This window comes from Sapajus apella, unplaced genomic scaffold (assembly GCF_009761245.1).
Source record: "Sapajus apella isolate SASKATOON/1434 unplaced genomic scaffold, GSC_monkey_1.0 scaffold46, whole genome shotgun sequence".
Lineage (NCBI taxonomy): Eukaryota > Metazoa > Chordata > Mammalia > Primates > Cebidae > Sapajus > Sapajus apella.
Window position 1 is genome coordinate 11035383 of NW_022436986.1, and position 22715 is coordinate 11058097.

The 22715-nt window shown below is 46.2% G+C and overlaps 1 protein-coding gene across 3 annotated transcripts in view; it reads right to left on the reverse strand.

The window, feature by feature from the left end:
- The window catches only part of ABCA1 (ATP binding cassette subfamily A member 1), a 154951-nt gene that overhangs the window by 32927 nt on the left and 99309 nt on the right, over positions 1-22715 (reverse strand). For 2 of the 3 annotated variants that reach the window (XM_032240240.1, XM_032240241.1), the window contains exons 12-25: positions 18125-18322; positions 17147-17352; positions 16054-16230; positions 14052-14274; positions 11814-12035; positions 10531-10735; positions 9324-9437; positions 7107-7278; positions 5971-6102; positions 4910-5052; positions 4593-4730; positions 3675-3895; positions 2254-2332; positions 1044-1246 (exon numbers count right to left, since the gene is read on the reverse strand). In XM_032240240.1, coding sequence (XP_032096131.1) covers positions 1044-1246; positions 2254-2332; positions 3675-3895; positions 4593-4730; positions 4910-5052; positions 5971-6102; positions 7107-7278; positions 9324-9437; positions 10531-10735; positions 11814-12035; positions 14052-14274; positions 16054-16230; positions 17147-17352; positions 18125-18322 — 2433 coding nt within the window. Of the gene's footprint in view, positions 1-1043; positions 1247-2253; positions 2333-2359; positions 2433-3674; positions 3896-4592; positions 4731-4909; positions 5053-5970; positions 6103-7106; positions 7279-9323; positions 9438-10530; positions 10736-11813; positions 12036-14051; positions 14275-16053; positions 16231-17146; positions 17353-18124; positions 18323-22715 lie in introns of all 3 variants that reach the window. The other variant, XM_032240242.1, reaches the window with a different exon arrangement.

Consider the following 22715-nt stretch of genomic DNA (forward strand, 5'->3'; position numbering starts at 1 on the left):
GAGTCAAGTGGCTTCTTTTATTTACTGTGGCTCTAAATCTTTGAGTAGACTAGCACTATGATAAGTTATCCAAGACAGAATGAGCAGGAGGAATAGATGACTAGAAATATAATGGCAGAGTTTCAAACATTAGAGGAGAATCTGAGTGAGAGCAGTCATTTCCAAACTCTAGTCTACAGACCACTGCGTCCGAAGCATGCAATGGAATACAGACTTCAAGGCCTTACCTTCAGAAATTCTGATTCACAGGCCCTGAAGCCAAGCCTCAGAATGTTTATCTTTAGTAATATCCCCAGGTGATTGTGCTGCACTGTCAAGCTTGGGGACACTGGGCCAGACAGCTTTTATATCCCCTTCGGCCCTCAAGGTCTCTGGTGTTGTATCTCTAAGGGGAGGCATTACATGGATAAAGAGCATGGGCTTTGAAGCCACAAACCCCTGATTCTGAATCCCACATCAGCGTTCCTGAGTGTTCATTTTTCCATCTTTTTATGAAAATTAAATGGAAAAAAAAAAAAAAAAAGCTCAGCAACTGACACAAGTAGACTATCCATCCATAAATGTTGGTCATTCCCTATGTATGCGAATCTAGTTGATAACTGGCTGTGACACAGTCACACCAGGGAATTGCTTCTGATTCTGACTCAGTAGGTCTGAGCTGGGCTCAAGTTGCTGTGTTTCTAACAAGTTCCTAAGTGATCCTGATGCCTCTGGTCCTCACAATGCACTTGAGTGAAGAGGCTCATTAAAACGTAAATAAGTGGATAGGAATTTAAGGTTGTGATGGAAATGCATTAGGTTCCACCAGTTTTAATACACAAATAAATCTCAGGCATGTACTGTGGTAAAGAGAAAAATACTTCTTTCCTGCTGTCTCCTACTATCATCTTAAATGGCTAGCTGGGGCCAACATTACTCAGATGTCAGTGACCTAAAAACTCAATGACTAACTCCATGATAATCCCGCTCCAATGCAGGCTGCTTGTCCGGCTTTAGAACATTTGGCCTAGCTATATATTCCGACACTCAGCCACTTAACTTACTTCTTCCAGGGTCGTCTCTGAGATGCCATAACTAGAAATGCCCAGGTCTGAGAGCCGGTCATCAATCTCATGAAAGAGTTCCACAAAGGCCCCCTCCTTAGCAGCTTCATACGGCAGCACATAGGTCAGCTCATGCCCTATGTCTTCCACCAGCCGGGCTTCAGGCACATGCTTCCTGATGAGGTTGGAGATAGCAGAGACATCTGCAGGGACCAGAGTGCAAAGACGGCTCAGTCAACTCGGAGGGGCTCCAGAGGGAGGGCTGGCCATCCCCCACCCTCTCCTCAGATGTCTACTGCTCATACACCACACCTGATTGAGGTGTTTTAGTCATTCCACATGTTCATCTCTGGTCTGAGGGTTGGGGGCAAAGGAAAAGGACTATGTCTCATTCACCTTTGTATCACCAAAGCCAGGCACATTGTAGGTATTCAGTGTAGGATGGATGGATGGATGGATGAATAAATGGATGGATAGATGGATGGACAGATAGATGGGTGGATGGATGGACGGAAGGATAGATGGACGGATGGATGGACGGACGGATGGATGGACGGACAGATAGATGGACAGATGGACGGACAGACGGACGGACGGACGGACGGACGGACGAATAGATGGATGGATAGAAGGATGGGAGGATGGGTGAATGGATAACTGAGGCTCAAAGTCTGGTGTCTATTACCTACGCTCTGTAATTCCTCAATAGAAAACTCAAGTAAAGGAATCTTAAAAGAATCTTCACCCTTCCCTACACTTGTAAAGGAGGCTCCCTCATTTACCTCAATAGAGGGTTAATCTAACAGTTCACGGAAGCAGAAGTCTTCCTGGGAAAGGCCAGCCATTAGAACTGGGCAGAGATAGCAAGGGTCAAGACTTCTATACTACAAATGCTACTGGTGACACTGCCTTCCTACACACACACTACCCAAGAAAAACCTGGAAGGCTGTTTCTGATCTCCTGGGTTCTCACTCTTCTTATCCGCTAGGCTCAAATCCCACCCCACTGGCTTGGCCCTGAGCTCCTTATGCCTGGTGTTCAGTGTTCACTCCCCTAAGGGATTCTCCACACCCCAATCATCTCAGCTCTCTGGGACACTGCCCTGCCAGCTCCCAGACCAAGCCCCAGGCACCCCAGCAAGCATTAGGCCACCCTGCCGCCAAGCTGCACCCACCCCCACAGCCACCCAGCCCCAGCCCAGCAGCAAACCTTGAGTCAGCGCCACCAGCCTCTGCACCTCTCCTCCTCTGCCTCCACTCTGCCCAGGTGGGGGAAGCTCAGGCACCACCTGAATAAGAAACCCCAGAGTCCTTACCGATGGTCAGCGTGTCACTCTCATGGTCACTGCCCAGGCCAGCATCAGAACTGCTCTGAGAAACACTGTCCTCCTGATGGCAAAAAGGAGGTGAGAACGGGTCAGGGACCGAGCAAGGCAGAGCCACTAGCACCTTCGCCAGGGTGGGCTTCCAAGAAGCTCTGTTGCGTGAAAACTAAAGCAAAAAGCTTTCCCTGGGACACATGCAACTGGCAGCCGTGGCTTCAGAGGACACTGCCTGGCATGTGTGTGCCGTGTGAACAGCCTCACTTCCTGGAGGTGAGAGGTCGGGAAGCAGAGTGGCCAAAAGAACTATGCGCTGCCAATGAATGCTGCCACGAGGCCTTTACCAACTCACTCAGGTAAGGCCTTCACCTTGCTACTTGTCTAGTTCAGTGCTTCGCAAGCTTTAATGTGTTGAACACCATTCGAAGACCTAGCTCAAATGCACAGATTCTGATTCAGTAGGTCTGAGCTAGGCTCAAGATGCTGCATTTCTAACAAGCTCCCAAGTGATCCTGATGCTGCTGGTCTGCACACTGAACTTGAGTCAAGAGGCTCATTAAAAGGTAAGTAAGTGGACAGGAGTTTAAGGTTGGGATGTAAATGCATTAGGTACCACTGGCTTCAACACAAAAATAAATCTCAGGCATGTGCTGCGGTACAGAGGAAAACATACCTAGTTACTGGGTCTGGTCCCACCTCTGTTATTTACCTGCTGGGTGACCTTAAAGAAGCTACCAAATCCCTACAAGCCTCACTTCCTTCATCTGCGATAATAAATAGAGTTACCTCCTTCCCAGGGTTTCTCTGCACTTTAATTGAGATGATAGAGGTTTTAAAATAAAGGTTATAAATGGTAACAATGCTATATAAAAATAACTATTATCATTATTTTCTTTTATGCCCAGAATCTCTTGGGCATGAAATCAGTGCCTAATAAATTTGGCTGTTTTGTAGTTTAAAAGTTAAAGTCAATGAGATTGAAAGGTAATGAGCAGGAACAGCAGGTCATTTGCAGCCTAGGCTCTTACCTCTTGACAAGTCTCTATTCTTTGACACAATAATGTCCTCTAAGGACCTTCTTCATCACTCACTGTGCCTCACAGGAAAAGGAAAATGGGATTCAACAGAACCAGCACAATGGGAACAGAGGGCTCCTTAGCTCGCCAAGCCTGAGTTATGATATGATTCCAAAGAGGCAGCCGAGCAGGGACACAGTGGCTTCAACACGGCAAGAGTGGTGGAGGTGGGGAAGCCATCCACAGCCAGCAAGGCCTGACGGCCCAGACCCAGCACCAAGACTGCAGCTCACCTTTTTCAGGTATGAAACCGTGCTACTACTGTTTCTGCAGGAACTGAGGGAGGATTCCACGTCTTTCTTGACCAGGGTCAGGTAGTAGCCTGTTCCCAGCTGGTTCTTCAGAAACAGGGAGGAGCCCACACAGCACAGCTTCCCATGGGAGATGATGGCAATCCTGTCCCCCAGGATGTCCGCTTCATCCATATGGTGTGTGGAGAGAATAATGGTGCGGCCTGCCAGGTACGAACACAAGGAAGTGGGACAGGTGAGGCCTCTCAGGTCTCACTGGTCACAGTGGCAGGGACTACAGAGATATCAGCAGGGACAAGCAGGGCAGAGAGACCCAGAAGCCACCTTTAACCCTGTATGGCTATGACCCCTAAAATGTCAAAGCTTTGGATATATAGGTACACATCCTCACAGAAGTAAGAACAGTAGCATTTATTTGAGAACTTGCTATAAGCCAGGCATTGTGTTAGGTGGTTTGTGTACATTCTCATTTAATTTAATCTTCTATGAGGTAAGCACCACCATTATTATAGGCAAGGAAAGTGAGGCAAGCTGTGACTTTCCCAATGTCTCAGGGCCAACCAGGGTTGGCTCCAAGCCTGCCTGTGCTCCTCATACTGTACCACACCAGATCTCTAACCAGAGAGCACAATGGTCTTCCTGCCCCTCTCCCATCCCATTCATTTACGCATCCACTCTTCCAACTAACATAAATATAGTGTACCATGCTGGAGACAAAAAGATGAATAAAGACACAGTATTTCCTCTCAGGAATCTCAGTCTAAACGTCCTTTATCTCTTCTGTGATAACATTAGAGTATCCCTTGGTAAACAGACAAGTAGCCATGGGATCCAGCCATACTTCTCAAAAGCTCCTCCCCTCCCCCGTCCATTTACTCTGTATAAATACACATCAGTCACCTTGTCGGTATTTCAGCAGCAGCTCCCATATTCCCCTGCGGGAGTAAGGGTCCACACCAGCTGTGGGTTCATCCAGAATGACAACCTTGGATCCCCCAACAAAGGCCAAGGCCACAGACAGCTTTCTCTGCATTCCACCTACAAAAACCAGAGCGAGACACACTCTAGGACCAGCCTGACAGTGAGTGAAGGCAGAGGACCTGGGAACACAGCCAGAGAGAAGTTTCTGTTACCCACCGGCAGTGCTGATTTTCGTCTGCGTGTGTGTAGCTGGAGGAAGAGGGGAGGGGAGTAGGGAAGGTAGCTCTGGGCCGCACCTGACAGCTGGCTTGTCTTGCTTTTCAGCTTGCTTGATGGCAAACCAACATCCAGGGCCATCTGCTCCATCTCCGCCTTCACGTGCTTCTCTGAGAGCCCTTTCAGGCGGGCATAGAACCAGATGTGTTCTTCGACAGTCAACCTGGGGACAGAGAGGCAGGTCAGCTCTGGGCCCTACCAGACGCCCCAGAATAGTGTCTCCCGGCCCAGAACAGAAGAGAACGGGCTTATTTCTCTCTCCTTTTTTAAAATCAATTTTTGAAAAATAATCTTCAAGATTCAAGGTAGAACAACAATGAGCAACTACGTGAGCTGCTCAGGAAATCAAAGTGAAAGGTGATAGATCACTTCCAACCTATTTCCAGCAGGCCTGGCCGCCCTGCACGAGGCAGTTACAACTTTCAATTTCAGGGCCCCAGGATGTGCCTTAAACGGGCTGTTCCCACAGCACATCCACCAAGAAGTCAGCTCAGCTCTAACCTGGAGCAGCCCTCCTGAACCTCAAAGGACCTCAGGCTCAGAAGGCAGGGAGGACCCTGGGGGGCACAAGAGCCCCAGCTGTTCACTTTGGATAGGAGGAAACATAAGGGAAAAGCCTTGCCTGAGGTTGCAGAACTTAGGTCTTTCTTTGCTCCATCACACGGGCTCCCTGGGGGCCTTCATGCTGATGGGACAATCTGAGTGGCAGCAAATGTCTTGAGCAGCAAAGACCGGCCCATCATACCAAGGCCCTGAAGCACTACCAGGTCTGGGAAGTCTGCTCCAGGCCTCAGGAAGGAACGTGGCCGGGGAGAGCATGCGCCAAAGGGCCCTCCAGTTTGACAGCAATGGAAAGCAATGTTTCCCAAGCCTCCATCCATTGACTGAGCTGATGTCACCTCTCTCACTCAACAATTCACCTCCTATTTCTCCTAAAATCAAAGAACAACTAGGTCCGAAGGTGTTGAGGGAGGTAAGCCTGCCACATTCAAGAGTAAAATGCTTAAGTCCCACTCCTCCCCTGATGACAAGACACACACATCCAGAAAGGGCCTATTCTTAACGCACTGCTGGTACTCACATGTCAAACAGCACGTTATGCTGGGGACAGACCCCCAGGTTCTGCCGGATGGTGCTCATCTCAGAGCGAATGTCTTGTCCCAGGATGTAGGCAGTGCCAGAGGTCGGGGGGAACAACCCGGTCAGGATTGACCTGAGGACAAAAATTTGGAGGTATAGGAGTCAATGCTGACCTACCCTTAACTCTAGATGCACCACTGAGGCTACAGAGAGAACAGAGAGAACACCAACCCTCCCACTGCCCCCATTCCTTTCTAATGAACCCTACCAGACCCACACAAAGCAAAGCAGTCTTTTGCTTTACCAAATAACTACAAGCGAGCCTATGTAGTGAGCCTATGTGTCAGAATGCCAATTTTAGTATAAGCATTTTTTACATGAAGTTTCCAATGTGTAATGAAAGTATACTTTAAAACACAGATTTTGTATGCCTAACATCACAAACATGGAAAATGTACAAACAAGAACATATTATTCAGAGATAAAAATAATTTCTATGTTAGTAGTATTTCTGACTGCCTTTTAAACATCTTCTGAAAAGCTCATAATATTCATGATATACTAATTTGATGTTTTAAAAAAAGATTAAAAGAAAACAGGAAAAGAATATCACCCCCCCCCCCATTCCCCCCCCCCCCACCGCAAAATAGACCCTTTGGAATGGTTGAGGAATCATGCTGGAAGCCACTGAGGCTAACACTCGTGCTTTGCGGCCCTGCTCCCTCCTGACACTTCCCACTGTAAGGTCCTAGAGGTCCCAGGGAAGGCAATCAAGCCAGCTGCCCAGCTGCTTCTCGCTTCTTCTTGGAGACAGAGTTCCTGGGAATTACCAACTCCCTCCAACATATGTAATCTATCTTTTCATGGCTGCAGGTTCCAAGACCACTGCAGAATTCTGTGAACTACATGGGAAAGGTCATCTGAGGCCCCAGCCTGTTTTAGGCTGAAGAAATAACATCCAGCAAACTAGCTTGTGGAAAGACACTCATGATTACGAAACATTTTCACACTCGGCAACTCCTTATGTGCTCCTGCCCTTGTCCCAAGGACCAGCATGGTTTCCTAAGGTGTAAATTTCGAACTCTACTGCAGAACCCTCCTGTGGCTGATTCTGCAGGAGCCACACCCTCTTCTTACATGGTGGTGGTCTTCCCCGCTCCATTGTGACCCAGGAAGGAGGTGATCTGGCCCTCATAAAAATTCAGCGCCAGGCCATCCACAGCCACCTTCATGCCATCTCGGTAGACTTTTACCAGGTTCTGAATGGACACGCCCAGCTTCAGGTGGGTGGGTTCCTCCTCCATGCAGACTGTGACAGGGGAGAAGACAGGAATAAAGCCACAGAAAGCACTGAGTGGAGTGTAAGGACACAGGGCACTGTGCTTGTACTTTCAGAGCTGCCTTCTCTCCGTGGCCACGCTGGTTTCAGAGGCAGGCAGGAGGCTATCAACGTTTATTTGGGCACTGATATTGGTGATGGGAATACAATGATAAACCAGTATTCACAGTCTATTGGGGAAAAGGAGTTGACAAACAATTAAAAACAGGTTGCTGAAAGCTGTTTGAATAAATACATCTGGTCAGGCATGGTGGCTCATGCCTGTAATCCCAACATTTTGGGAGGCAGAGGTGGGCAGATCACGAGGTCAGGAGATGTAGGTCATCCTGGCTAACATGGTGATACCCCATCTCTACTAAAAATACAAAAAAATTAGCCAGGCTTGGTGGCACATGCCTGCAGTCCCAGCTACTTGGGGGGCTGAGGCAGGAGAATCACTTGAGCCCAGGAGGCAGAGGTTGTAGTGAGCCAAGATTGCACCACTGCACTCCAGCCTAGGAAACAGAGCGAGACTCCATCTCAAAACAAAAACAAAAACAAAAACAAAAAAACAAACGAAAACAACACACAGTTAAAAATGCCATGGAACTGTGATATATCCCTACCAGGGAATACTACTCGGCAGTGAAGAGGAATGAACTGTTGACACACACAGCTAGGGCAGATCTCAAGGGAATTCTGCTGGGTGAAAAAAGCCTAGATCGCAAGGATTCCTACTGTATGGCTCCATTTACGTAAAGTTCTGGAAATAATAAAACTGTAAAAATGAGGAATGGATTAGTGGTTGACAGGTGTCAGGAACTGGGGAAGAAGAGAGGTGGCTGTGGATATTAAGGGGTAGCCTGAAGGAGCTTTGTGACAATGAGACATTTCTGCAGCTTGATTGAGCTAGTAATTACATGAATTCACACATGATAAAACTGCACAAAACTAAATACACACACATACAAATGAGTGCACATAAAGCTAGTGAACTGTGAAGAAGCTTTGTGAATTGTACACCAATGTCAATTTCATGGTTTTGATATTATTCTGCAGCTACACATGGTGCTACCATTGGGGGAAACTGGGTGAAGGGTTTAAGAAAATCCCCTCATGTAATTTTTATTACTTCTTATGGTTCTATGATTGTTTTAAAATAAAATGATTTTCGTTCACGTGCCACAAAAGTTCAGGGCAGAGAGTGACTGACCACCTGAGAACCGAGGAGGGCTGCTCAGGGGAGGGGATCCTCAACTAGATCTTGAAGAGAAAGGAGGAGGTGCGAAGACAGGCCAGTTAGAGAGAAAGTTCTCCTGTGAGAACAAACAGAACATACAAAGCAAACAGTACACACAAAGGCCTGTGTGGAAGAACAGGACATATTCTAGCAACTGTGAGCATATCTAAGGTGACTGAAACAGGAGCTAGGTATAGAGAGGAGGTAGGAGAAGAAGATACACTAGGGAGCATCATACTTTTACCACAGGCAATCAAGGGATGGGCACAGAAAAGACTGGCAGAAAAGGGACCTATTAAATACTTAGGAAGCCACTTGAAGCACAAAGAACCTGGATGACAGAGTCTTTGATGAGCTGTGGATGTCTCTGCCTGTAGCCAAGCACCAAGAGAAGATTAGGGGTCTGGGTAATGAAGGGTGATTACATTACAAAGTATAGGCTGAGCTCTGCGGTACCCACTTGTCTCAGCCCACACAGGCTCATATACAGGTCACCGTGACGAGGCACGCAGTGAGGCTACGGTTCCACAATCACACTTGTCTTTACCTCTTTCTTCTAGCTTGTTAGGAGAGCATGAAATGTGTGTTTGGGAGGGGATCCCTGAACTCCCAATAGGTCAACAGCACTGGACACAAATGGCATGGGAGGATTTGGCAAGGGACAGTGTGTGTGTTTTCTCTGCCCCTACAGTGGTTTCAGGGTCTTTTAGAAAGGCAGGAGACGTTGCTTGCCCCAACAGCCAGCAGGGGCAGCAGCACTAGGTTAAAGAAAGAACAGGCGGTCAGCAGCACTTACTTTCTGACATTCTCTTCGGGCTGGAACCAGGATGGCTCTTCTCATCACTTTCTTCGCCAAACCAGTAGGACTTGGTGCAAGGAAAATACCAGGGCCTGGGAATTCCATACTGGCCTAAAAGCAAAGCACAGGTATGAGCCAAGCTCAGCGCCATCCCAGTATTCTGAGGGTTTCCCAACCAGGTCCATTTCCTCCCTGACACGTGTTTTGGGGAAGGAACAGAGTGGAATGGATGTGGGGAAAGAGGTGGCTAACATTTGCTGAAAGCTGCTGTGTACCTTCTGCACCTCTATAAGTCCCTCCAACAACCCAGGAGGCAGGTGTCATCCCCATTTTAGAGACGAGGAAACTGAGGGATAAGGAGCCTGTCCAAGGTCCTTCAGCCAGTAAATTAAGGCCTCAAGAATCTGAATCCAGCATCTGTATGCTGCAAAATCGCATATTCAATGAATGAAGTTCAGGTAGAAGTAATAAATATTTCGTGTATACCTCCTTAGGGGAGGATCAGAAGGTGACTCAAAAAGGGTTAAATCTTGCTCTCTCAGAATTCGATCTCATATGAAAGTTTGTCCCAAGTCAGGTTCATCTAGGACTTGGTCAAGAAGACGTATTAAGAAAGAAGTATTAAAGAAAAATTCAACAGGAATTTTTACTGAATGCTAAAATTAAATCATGGGCAGGCCTTAGAGCTAGTATATTTAATTATTAACAACCTGTACTCAGGAAGCAGAACATCTTTTAGTTGTACCGCCTCCGGGGACATAGCAATACAGAATTGGGTGAGCATTGGGAGGATTCTCCTGGGCTTAGTGACCCAGTGTGACCAAACTGGATTCACCTCCATGTACCAACACTTAACAGTTGTGTGACCACAGCTGTTTACTTAACACCTATGAGTCACAGTTCTGTCATTTGAAAAATGCTGGTTATTACAATAACCACCTCAGAGTAGCACTGTGAGAATTAAATGAAGGAATGTGTATAAAACAGTTTGCATGCTGCCTGGCACATAGTTTTCAAGAAGCAAGTGCTATACAAGTAGTGACAATTGTACTTTCAGCATCAGCTGCCTGTCCCTGGATATCTGTTTGCCATCGATCTAAAGGCCAAGCCACTTCCCAGGGAGCCCCATGCTCTGCAGAGATTCTAGCTCTTGGGAAATCAGCTAGAAGTCCTAATTTCCTAACAGATGCCCAAAGCGGTGTACCTGGAAAGACAGCCTCGATGTACCAAGTCATCACCCCATAGAGGAAGGTGTCAAACAGCATCATGGAGACCGAAGTGGTGAGATTGAAGCCATCTCCCTCCACAGGACTCTCAAACAGCTTGTCCCACTGCACTCCAATGCCCTGCTCCTCAAAAAGGGCAAAGTACTCACAGCCAAACCCAAAAGCCACGGGAGACAGCAGGCTCTGTGAGAAACAGGCAAAGTCACTTATCCATTTCCTGGTCTCTCTCATCTTTCTATCTCTTTTAGTGTAAATTACACCTGGAGAAATTTGAATTTGCAAAATGGATCAATCACAAGGTACAGAAGTAGCATTTACCTACAGAGTCCCTTTAGGGGAGTGGTGGGCTACCATGTAACATACAAAATGACTCCATTTGTAACCATTCAATAAGAACAAATATTTCAGAAATGTATATAACAATAAAGTATAAATCTTTTAAAACTTTATGTTTCCAAAGATGTCCCAGGGCTCAGCAATCCTGTTCCCCCCACACACGTGCGCACACCCACAGTCCTCTCAGGCACTGTGCTCAGCCAAGGATGGCTTGGGATCAGAGGAACCCGTCTGGGACTGCTGATACTTATGGAGCCCAGACTGAGGCATCAGGAACATCCTATGAGTGACTCTTAGCTTTCTTTCTAAGTGACCTGGGGACATCTAACAACTTGCACTTGTAGGGGCTCATACATTATCCAAGATCTCCCCCTGCTCTGTGCAAGGGAAGGAAGTGTCCAAGTCATGAATTTGTGGGAAGATGAGGCACCCGCTCTTCAGTCGTGCTCAGTTCAGAAAATACTACTCAAGAAAAACACCATACTGGACACAAGGAAGACAAGAGGAGCCATCTCTGACCTCAAGAGTTTTCAGTTCTATTTGTGGCCTTGACTTTGTCACGAGCTTAACATGGCCAACAGAGCTGGAGCTGGGAGATAAAGGGCAGGGATGGCATCTGTCGCCTGAAGCCATTCCTCAGTGCCATTTATCCCCAGCCCGGTTCAAGATGCAGTCTGGCTCTCTGAAAAATTCCATTCAATTCAATTCAACCAGGATTCATTGAGAAGACTAAAGGTAAACAATTTAATAAAACACAATCCTTGCCCTTAACCCTTAAAGAGCTTAGAATCTAGAGCTAAAGTTCAGGTCCCATTGGAAAGAGACTGTCATCTTCTGTTCTCTACTTGCTGCTTTTATTCAGGGACTCCAAAGGGGAGGTCAAATGTGGCTGCAGAGCCACTGAACAAGGGCTAGAGGCACTCACAGCGAAGATCTTGAGTGTGAAGCCCACATAGTCCTGCCATGCCACGCAGAGGACGTAGGGGAGGTACAGCGTGAAGTAGATGATGCCCCCACAGGCTGCCGCCAGGTTGGCTCTGGAGAAGAGTGTGCTAATCAGGAAGCACTGCAGGATGGTCACCACGGCAAACACAGACAGGAAGACAAACACCACGCTGGGGTCACTGTAGGGCAGCAGGTTTCCTAACTGGGAAGGAAGAGACACATTAAATGTGCTGCCTCAACAATCCCAAGCACTCACTCGTATGATCTACAGAAAAAAGGCAGGGTTTATTCCTACTCATCTTAGAGATAATGCAGAAAGGTAATGCTGTTCATCTTTCTGGTGAGGAAACTGATCATTATCATCCTAAAGATAAGTGATCTGCCGGGACCGGTTGCTCACCCCTGTAATCCCACCACTTTGGGAGGTCAAGGCGGGCGGATCACTTGAGGTTGCAAGTTTGAGACCAGACCAGCCTAACATGGAGAAATCCTGTCTCTACTATAAAGTACAAAATTAGCCAGGAGTGGTGGTGCATGCCTGTAATCCCAGCTACTTGGGAGGCTGAGGCAGGAGAATCACTTGAACCCAGGAAGTGGAGGCTGCAGTGAGCTGAGATCATGCCATTACACTCCAGCCTGGGCAACAAGAGCAAAACTTCATCTCAAAAAAAAAAAAAGAAGAAGAAGATAAGTCAAGTCTTACCCAAGACTACACAGAAAAATAATGGCAGAGTTATAAAGAGGAGAGAAGCCAGGCTTTCTACACCATCTCAGTGGGTGAGTTTGCTCTTTATTTCTTCAATAGGTAGTTTAACTGGTTTCTCCTTATATAAGGACTATGACTGGTGGCACCAAGGAAGTGCTGTGGGAGACAATGTCCCAAGAAAAACGGCCAGGCAACTTGACTTTCCCCCTTGATCACCATGGATTCTGTATTCCCAGAATCATCCAAACTCCTGTGGATATTCTGAGCTTATCTCAGGTGATGGATACATGCCTGCACGACCCACCAGCATGCAGTGGTCTCAGACCATGGGACCACCATCCCTGCCACTGACCTTGCCCTTGCAGTTAGATGTCAGAGCATGAGGAAAGGGTTGCTTTTAGCAAGTACTGTATCCTACTGTGGAACCTCAATAGAGTCCTTGACCTTCCTGAGCCTCATTTCCTTGTCTGTTAAAAGGATTAGTGAGGATAGAGTAAGACAGCCCATGTGATGCGTTTAAACAGTGCTTGGCAATCAGTAGGAACTATTTGTAACAGATGGTAGCTAGTATTAAATGTTAGTTCTTATTTCTTTGCACTCCCTCGGCTTCAAAAATCATTTATTTTTACCTGATGCATCTTTATATGAAACACTTACAGAGAAAGGAAATTAAGATATAAATATATTAATGTATGGTGCAGACACAAAACTGCACTGCCCAGAGTTCCCATCCAGAGAAGGCTTGTTGCCCTGCTGTCAGTAGATGGCCTCCAGGTATCGGCAACTCTGGGTTTGTCACAGCAGCAGAGAGCAACATGGCCCAGGGGCATGACCTTCCCAGGGCAGCCCACATCCAATGATTCATTGAGAGGGCTGGGGTAGGTGGTGTCAGGAGGGAGGCCTTGGGGGAGCACAAAGGGCTGACGTTGCAGCTCAATGAAGAACAACTCCAACAAGCAGCATAGATTCTACAGTGACCCACGGGGTTGGCCCTGCATGAGGTTCAACTCCTCCCTCTGACCAATCCTGCATCTTCCATATCCCTTCCACAGGTATTGGGCCCTCATAAATACCCATATATCAAACGCTCTTTCAGCCTCTGCTTCCAGACTGTCTAACCTGCCACAATATATACCCTTCTGACTATTGTTCTTAGAAACTTGGGAAGAATCGCCACCCAATATATCTAAGAAAATAAATAGTTCTCAGATGCTGCCATGAACCACTGCCAACTAGACAGCATGGCACAGTGGAGTGTGTGCTTATCTGGAAAGCATGAACCCTGCACTCCAGTCCTGTTGAGCTGCTAACCAGCTGTGTTGACCCTGGGCAAGTCACTGCCCCTCTCTGGGCCTCATCTTCTCCAAATATAAATTGACTAAATTGCAGGAAATGACAGGTATGACCCATTCTCTACCAGAGGCTTGGATGTTTTTCTTCTTCTCCTCCCTTACCCCGTGTCGAGCTATTTTGGAGTTCCCCAGCAGGGAAGAGCGGGTGAGGCTGCCTTACCTTCAGGATGACCACCAGCAGGCCAGCGCTCACAAGAAGAGGAATGAGGCTACTGATGAACCAGCTAAACCAGAGGATGCCGTTGTCCAGGCCCATGATCCGCATGGTCTCTTTCAGCCGCGCCTCCTTCTCGTACACAATGCCCTTGATGATCACAGCCACTGAGTAAATCCAGGCCAGCGTCATGAAGAGGGGCATTGAGCGGCTCATCACCCGCAGAAAGCTGGAGGCCCCGAGGAAGGACATGGGGAGAAAGAAAGGCACATGTGAGACAGGTGACGGGCTAAGGCCCGCAGGCCTGCATGCTAGAGAGAGCACCACATCTGAGCCACAGAAGGAAAGGCCCTCCGGGCTCTGAAATCTAAGTATGACCCAATGCTTCATGAGCAATGCAATGCAGAGACAAAAACTAGGCTAACAAAATATTGCCAAACAAAATGTCTTTGGGAGCTTGCTTCAGTAACCCTAGTTAGGTAACTATGAGCCATACTTAAACTAAAGGTAGATTATTTTAAAGTACTAAAAACCAAAACCAAAAAACCAACTCGTTATCTCACAAAAGCTCAGCATCTCCACGGCCACTCACTATTGACTTGCTTATCGTAACCCTAATCACAGCACAGACACACTTCAGGCAGCTCTGAGCAGGAATGTTTCAGATTCCAAACTAGAATAGAAAACGCAGATCTGCAAAGTAAAAGGGACACAGATTTTGAACCCTGAACTTGAGGTTCAGATCAAAGCTTTAGCATGCAGGCACATACTCACTACATGACAACAGGCAGCGGCTCTCAATGCCCCTGAACTCCCCCGCTTCCATCTTAAGACATCCTTTCTAGAGTAAACCTTGGCTTAGGGGTCTTTGCAAAAGCCTTCCTTTGAAAAATTCCAGCTGATTGTTTAGAAGGTAAAAAACAGGATAATTTCTGGTGACCTGGAAAAGCTATAGATAGCCATACAAGGAGACAGGCTATTCAATGCAAAACAGAGAGCAAATACAAGGAGAAGAACCCTGCTCCTTCTGTATCCGGATCCCTACACACCCACACACACGCACACACTCACACACACCACCACCACAACCACCACCACCACCAAGAGAGAATAAGAGAATTTCCAGAATCTGGAAGAGACATTACATGTTTTAGATGTTTGCAATAACTACACCTCTGCCCATTGTCTTAGAAGAAATCATTATATCCAAAGGCATAGTTCCCACAATGAGAACTTGGCAGCTGAGTGACTCAGCACTGAAAGATTTTCTAAAAAGTCTAAGATGAAGAGGCTTTGTTCAGTTTTATTCGGATTGTTTTGAAATGTGGTTTACCACCTAGGGAGAAGTGCACACATTTAGATAAAGTGTGCTTTTACAAGTTTAGATACTGTTTCTGTGGCTGGGGTTATATGTGAGTACATGCTTGCATGTGTTTGTCACAACATATGTTAAACTTGCAGATTGAGCAAATTTTGACCAAAAGGGTAGAGTGTAAAAAATTAAAGTGACAGGCTTATGCCTGTAATCCCAGCACTTTGGGAGGCTGAGGCGGGCGGATTGCCTGAGCTCAGGAGTTCGAGACCAGCATGGGCAACAAGGTGAAACCCCGTCTCTACTAAAATACAAAAACTTAGCCGGGCATGGTAGCATGCACCTAGTCCCAGCTACTTTGGAGGCTGATGCTGGAGAATTGCTTGAACCCGGGAGGCAGAGGTTGCAGTGAGCTGAGATCGCGCTGCTGTACTCCAGCCTGGGTGACAGAGACTCCATCTCCAAAAATTTTTAAAAAGTGACAACCATGGATAAGAAAGAGGTTTACTAGTGTGTGCACATGTATGTATGTCTGTCATGTGGCTGAAACTGTTGACAACTTGCATCTGGCATCTTATTTCCAGATCATTCACACACACACACACACACACACACACGCACGCACAGACACACACAAACACAGACCATCTGGCACGATATAAATGGGTTAAATACAGTGGCTTACAGGTAACTTACATGTCATCAACGTAACAGGGATAGGGCATCTGTTGCACATAGACACCAGTTTTCTTCTCAGTGCCTGTCAGTACCCTGATGATTCCTTGCTCCACCACATCCTGCAAGTAGGCAAAGCCTCCCCAGATGTACCGCATATCCTCAAAGGGGTCAGCTCGAGGACCAGGGTCCCAGTACCTAAAACCAAACCACGGTAATCAAGCATTCTTTTAGAACCATATAATAAAAATAATCCAATCACCCAAAACCCCGCTACCCTTACCAAGCCCCTATTTCTATTTTTGTCTCTCTCTCTCTCTTTTTTTTTTTCAGATGGAGTTTCACTCTTGTTGCTCAGGCTGCAGTGCAATGACACCATCTCGGCTCACTGCAACCTCCGCCTCCTGGGTTCAAGTGATTCTCCTGCCTCAGCCTCCTGAGTAGCTGGGATTACAGGCTCCCACCACCATGCCCAGCTAATTTTTTTGTTTTTAGTAGAGACAGGGTTTCAACGCGTTGGCCAGGCTAGCCTTGAACTCCTGATCTCAAGTGGTTCATCCACCCGCCTCAGCGCCCCAAAGTACTGGGATTACAGGCATGAGCCACCGCACCCGGCTATTTTTGTATTTTACTTTTAGTCTCAGTTGATATGTACACATATTCTTAAATAAATATAATCAGAATGAACACGTTGCTTGTTGATTTCCTTTTCTTCCTCTCCACTGGCTGCCAAACGTTGCATCAATTTTGTCATACCAAAATTTACCTAACCGTTCCCTTTTTACTGGTCTTTTGCCCTTTTACACAGAAATGATTAACACCAGCACAGAGAACCAAAAGTCTATTTTTTTCTTTCTTTTTCCTTGTTGATTTAATTCCCTGGAATTAATCCCTTGAGTGGAAATGCTAAATCAAAAGATACTGATACTTTACGACCTTTGAAAAACCTTCTAGCAAGGCATGTACCAGTTTCACCAAACCGTGCCACCAAGTTGAGTTTTGCTGTTGTTGTTGAAATTTCTACCATATTCTTAGTTAAAATAAAGTACCTCTTGTCCTAATGGGCACTCCTGACCTCCCCAAGACCAGGCTGGTGTGATGGGATTCCACTTACCCATCCTTGATTTTATTTGTCCTCTCCACATTGTCAATGTCCATTCGGATCTTGTACTTGACATGATGGGGCAGATCAATGCTGCCTGGAGTAATTCCAGTGAACACAATGCCAGCCCAGAACTTCCTCTCATCCAGCAGCTCCATGGACTTGTTGATGAGCCGGACCTCTGTTGCTATGGGTTCCAGCTTGTTCAGGTTGACACACTGATAGAACAGCCTATGTGAGAACACTTGGCAGCCAGGACAATAAGCAGTGACTGAGACAAATCCTAGCCTCGGAGGCAAGTGCTACTACATGATTGCTCATCCTCGCTCTGCACAATTGCTCATCCTCACTCTCTAATCCTCTCTAATGCCGTTTTCCAATCTTCAACCAAGAAGGGAGGATTTGGGTTTTTCACTGTAATTTAAGAGAAATTCTGAGAGTAATTTAGGGATATGTTATTTGTTGATTTTGTGGCAGAAAAGAGGTTAAACGAACAATGATCTTATCGTACTTTACTGTTTTCCTAGTAATTCTGGGTCACAGCAACTAACCAACCAATCAAACAGACCAAAGAACCTTTTACTCATTCCTACTGATATATTTTTAATATTAAATTTTAAAAATGTAATTGGTCCTGAATTAGATTTCAGATCAGTTTCACAAGTAATGCCTTTTTAAGGGAATGCTTTGCTGCCATTAGTCACTGAGATAGGAAAACCTTGAAGAAAATGGGTAGAAATATTCTCTTGAGCATATAGAATAAAGCTAGAGTTAATTTACTAAAGCTAGAGTTTATTTACTCATTCAACCATTCAACTAATGTTTATTGAGTGCCCTTTGTTACCAAATCCTTTGTTAGGCTTGGGGGATACTTTTGGAAATGAGACTATACATTATTTCTAAACTTGCTTCCTGCCTGAACTTTATTGTAACGTCTTAGAGAAAGAAGCTGTAAGTTTTTTCTAAATGATCCAAGCAACAGGGTCTTACCTCCATGAAGCGAGATATGGTCCGGATTGCCTGGTTAGTCTCATTGAAAGCTTCTCGCCAGGTGTACACAGAACCATTACTGGACTGGACATCCTCTGGGTGCTTGGCCAAAAACGCCACAATGTCTTGGGCTGTCCAGTCTAAGCCATCCAACTGCTGTTCCCAAAAGTGGTCATTGCCCCTGCTGTCCAACAGCATCTGCCATTCCAAAGAGAAAGTATTAAGTAGTAAACACCAGCTAAATCTTGATGTGCATTATGTAATTTACAAAACCATTGTTTTATCCTCACAGACAACTGTGAGGTTGATGACAGTGTCCCTATTTTATATGTGAGAAGACTGAGGCTGAAGAAATAAGAATGTGATTTTAACCAGGGCTTGGTCATACTATTACCAGATGTGGAGCTGGGACTCAAAGTCAGACCAGTCTGAATTCAGAGTCCACCTGCCTTTCACTGTACCACACATCTCATTTAACGGTATTAACCACAGTAACAACCACAATAATATGTCCTCTATTTAGTGCCTATGTTGAGAAACACATACAATTTACCTCACACAAGTCCATGAAGAGGGCACTTTTATTTTTTTGCCTTATGTTGTCGTTGTTTTGAGACAGCATCTCACTGTTGCCCAGGCTGGAGTGCAGTGGTAGAATCACAGCTCACTGCAGCCTCGACCTCCCAACCGCAAGTGATCCTCTCATCTCAGCCTACCAAGTAGCTAAGACTACAGGTGTGTACCACCATACCTGGCTAATTTTTAAATTTTTCAGAGACATGGTCTCGCCCTGTTGCCTGGGCTGGTCTTGAATACCTGGGGTCAAGTGATCCTCCCACCTCAGCCTCCCAAACTGCTGGGATTAGAAACACAAGCCACCAGCCTGATGAGTAACCTTTTAATATTCCCCATTTTACAGATGACAAAATTGAAGTTCGGAGAGGTTAAGTCGCTAAGATTAGGTCACACAGCTATTAAGTAGCAAAGCCAGAATGAAAGCAGAGGCCCTCTCTTTCTAGTGCACCTCCCCACTGCATTCTATCACCTTCCTCTTTTGAGATGTAGTCTGTTGATCTCACATAAAAACCCTAATCCTAGACTGAATTCTTTCTTACTGCTTAGTGGGGGAAAACAATACTGCTAGTTAAACCAACCAAAGTACAATCTTTTCCAATTGCAGGACGTAGAGGTCATGGTGCAAAGGAGGCCTGTTTCCATTTCTCGTTCCCTTGCTGGTTAGTTCCTCACACGGGTCAACGTGAAAGGGAAGCACAGATCAATCTGCAGCTCAATCAGCAGATCCAGAGGGGCCGAGGAGGAGGCCTGCACAGATGTGCTGCTAGAAAAGCGGCAGCTGCAAACTCAGCAAAAAGGAGATACATTTGCAACTCCTGCCATAGCCCCGAGAGAGAAGATGAAACCCTGGCTCTACCCAACTGGAGTCTCCAAGGGTTTGAAAACTGCCGCTTTTAAAAATAATCAGTCTTATTCTCACTAACATTATAAGCTATTTCCCCCTTGTGGCTTGGTATTTATTATTTTAATGGGAGCATAATGATTTTATAGAGTATATGTAATTTCATTAATTATTCCTATAGTGCTGAACATCTAGTCTATTTCCAGTTTCTCACAATAACAATTAATATAGCAGTAACATTTTCACTCATCTGGTGACTTCTTTAAAATTATTTCAGTAGTCAACATCCCTGGGGGTGGGTGGAATGGAGGTACACAGGATCGCACATTTTTAAATGGTTCTTGAAATTTTCATTCCAACTTGCTTTCCAATGGACAATAGCAATTTATACCATCAACAGGAAGGTATGTATTTTTATTGACATGACAGATATAAAATTATACCTCATTAAAGTTTGCAGAGGCCAGGGTTAGCGATTCTGAAGCCGATATATTCGGAACAAGCAAAAGCAGAGTGAAGAGAAGCAGCCTTTGGGGTAAAGTCAGCCCTTCCCAATATGGCATCTGAACAACATGGCCAAAAGGAACAGCAAGACGAGAAAAACGTGCCTGTTGGGATTGCCGAGCACATGGCCCCTCTGGGGTGCTTGAGAGGGGCAGGAGACCTAAGACCGCCCTTGGGAGCAGAGGCAGAGAGGAAACAGCCCTAGGATGAGGGGCTAAAAGCAGCTCGAAAACAGAGCAAATCAGTGTCAGAGCTCCATGACTTGCCCGCAAGAGGTGCCCTGGGACAGATGGGGTGAGACAACAGGTGTAGACAGTTCCAGAGACAGCAGAGCTGCCCCAGCAGAAGCAGAAGCCCCAGTCACCACCTCGTGTAGGAGATGCCAGGCCCTAGGAGGTGACATGCTCATGTTTGTGGAATTAAATAAATACTCTTTAAGAGAGGAAAGAAAGGCCCGGAGTGGTAACTCATGCCTGTAATCCCAGCACTTTGGGAGCCCAAGGAGGGCAGATCACCTGAGGTCAGGAGTTCAAGCCAAGCCCGGCCAACATGGAGAAACCACGTCTCCACTAAAAATACAAAAATTAGCTGGGTACAGTGACACGCGCCTATAATCCCAGCTTACTCTGGAGGCTGAGACAGAAGAATTGCTTGAACCCGGGAGGCAGAGGCTGTGGTAAGCCAAGATCACACCCCTGCATTTCAGCCTGGGCAACAGAGCAAGATTCTTAAAAAAAAAAAAAAAAAAAAGAGAGAGAGAGAAAGAGAAAGAAAGCAATTGAAGGAGGTTCCCTTTTCTTTCACCCACAGGCTGACGACTCCGTCATCTACCTCCAGCCCAACCACCCTTCTCCACTGCAGACCCCAGTAGGCTCTGACCTACTGGACATCCCTACCATCCACCCCACCAGAAAGCAAGACTCGCTTCGATGCCCCTTTCTTTCACTGCTCCACAACAAAGTAGTCACCAGGCCTCACTTCTTGCTTTATGCCTTAGCCACTTGGATAACCTCCTCCCTGGTCTGCCTTCATTCTTCCCTCGTCCCTCTTCAATTCATCCACCCCATCAGAGTAATGCATCTCTATCTCCCCTTGCCTGGTCCCCTAGAACTTAAATTAAAGGTCCTCAGCTTGATGCAAAAGTCCCTGCAGGGCATGCCCATGTCTTTCTCCCTAGCCACAGCTCCCTCCTTTCCAAGCGTACACACACACTGGATGTTCCCAACTAGATTCCTCATGAATGCCACTGCCATGTTAACAAGGGTCTTGTCCTCTAAGAACTGGGAGCTTATGAACAGTTGGAGCATCTAAGACAAACTTTCAATTTCAGACTATGGAAGCATCTATTTGCCCACAAATAAAAACTCACTGAGTCACTTTACAGGGCCTCCTATCATCCTCTGAGAGCCAGACAAAGAGAAAAAGTCCAATTAGTAGAAATACGGATTCCAAGGAGAAGGCCAGGAAGAAAAGGCCTGAAACCACACTTAGATCTATAAAACTCTCCTTTAGAGGAGAGGCCCACACGTGAATGGCATGAGCTATTATTATTAGTCAGTTTGAATCCATACAAATCACGTTTATGCTTTACTCAGTATAAAGTCCTTGGTTTTTAAAGGGACTTCCTCAGTAACCTGCCTCCCAGGGGATCAGGGAACAGTCCTAAACTTTTGAAGCATTCCCTCCATGTAGGCAGAGGCTCTAAAACCCAGACACCCTTAAAGTCAATAAGGTTCAAAACAAGAAACCTGGAAAAATCCTCCCCTGCTTCTTAAGGGGAGCAGAGACAAAAGGAAGAGGCCTCCCTCACCATGGAAGTAGGAAATAGTCTAATGATTCTCTGACTCAGCCCAAGGCAGGGAAGATGAGATGAAATAGCACTCAGGCTCAGGCAAAGGAGACATTCTGTTCTTGCTCAGCCTGCTCCACATTTGAATCCAATTGTCTCTAGAGCACTTACCCCTTTCAAGTGGCTCAGAAGCATTAAGTGCATTTCCCCTTCACAGAGTAACAGCAGCTCATCACTCACACAGTGCCCTGAGAATGAGTATCTCACACCAGTCTATATGGAACATGATGCTTTTGCTCCCACACCTCTTTCTGAAACCTACTAAGACATAGGGAGGCTAAAGAAGATGCTGTGGCTGGCTGAGAGGCAGCACAATGAAATGAAAATGAAAATAGGTCCTGCAGTTACCCAACTCTACTCCAAACACCAGCTCTCACTAAGTTTTGCACAAAACTGCTATTTAACCATCAGAGGCATGGATGCCAATATGCACAGTGTTATCTCTGCACCATGGCCTGTAGGTCTGGAGAGCTGGTGTCCTGTGGCTTTAGCTATGCTCACTACATCCCAACTAGATAAACTGAAAGACTTCTCACCTCAGTCACATCTAGGAAAGTGACCAGAAACTTACCTCTCCAGTATCAAGCAGGTACTGAGGAAGGAGACCCAGGCATCTGGAATCACCTTCCCCTTGACCTCCACACTGAATTTCAGTAGAAGAAGAGGCTGGCCAACTGGCGGCACCTCTTCAATCACCTTCTTATAAGATAGCAGGCGTGGTGTGGGGGAATCTCTCCAAAAGACATTGTTTTTTTGTTTGTTTGTTTTGTTTTTTTTTTTTTTGAGACGGAGTTTCACTCATGTTACCCAGGCTGGAGTGC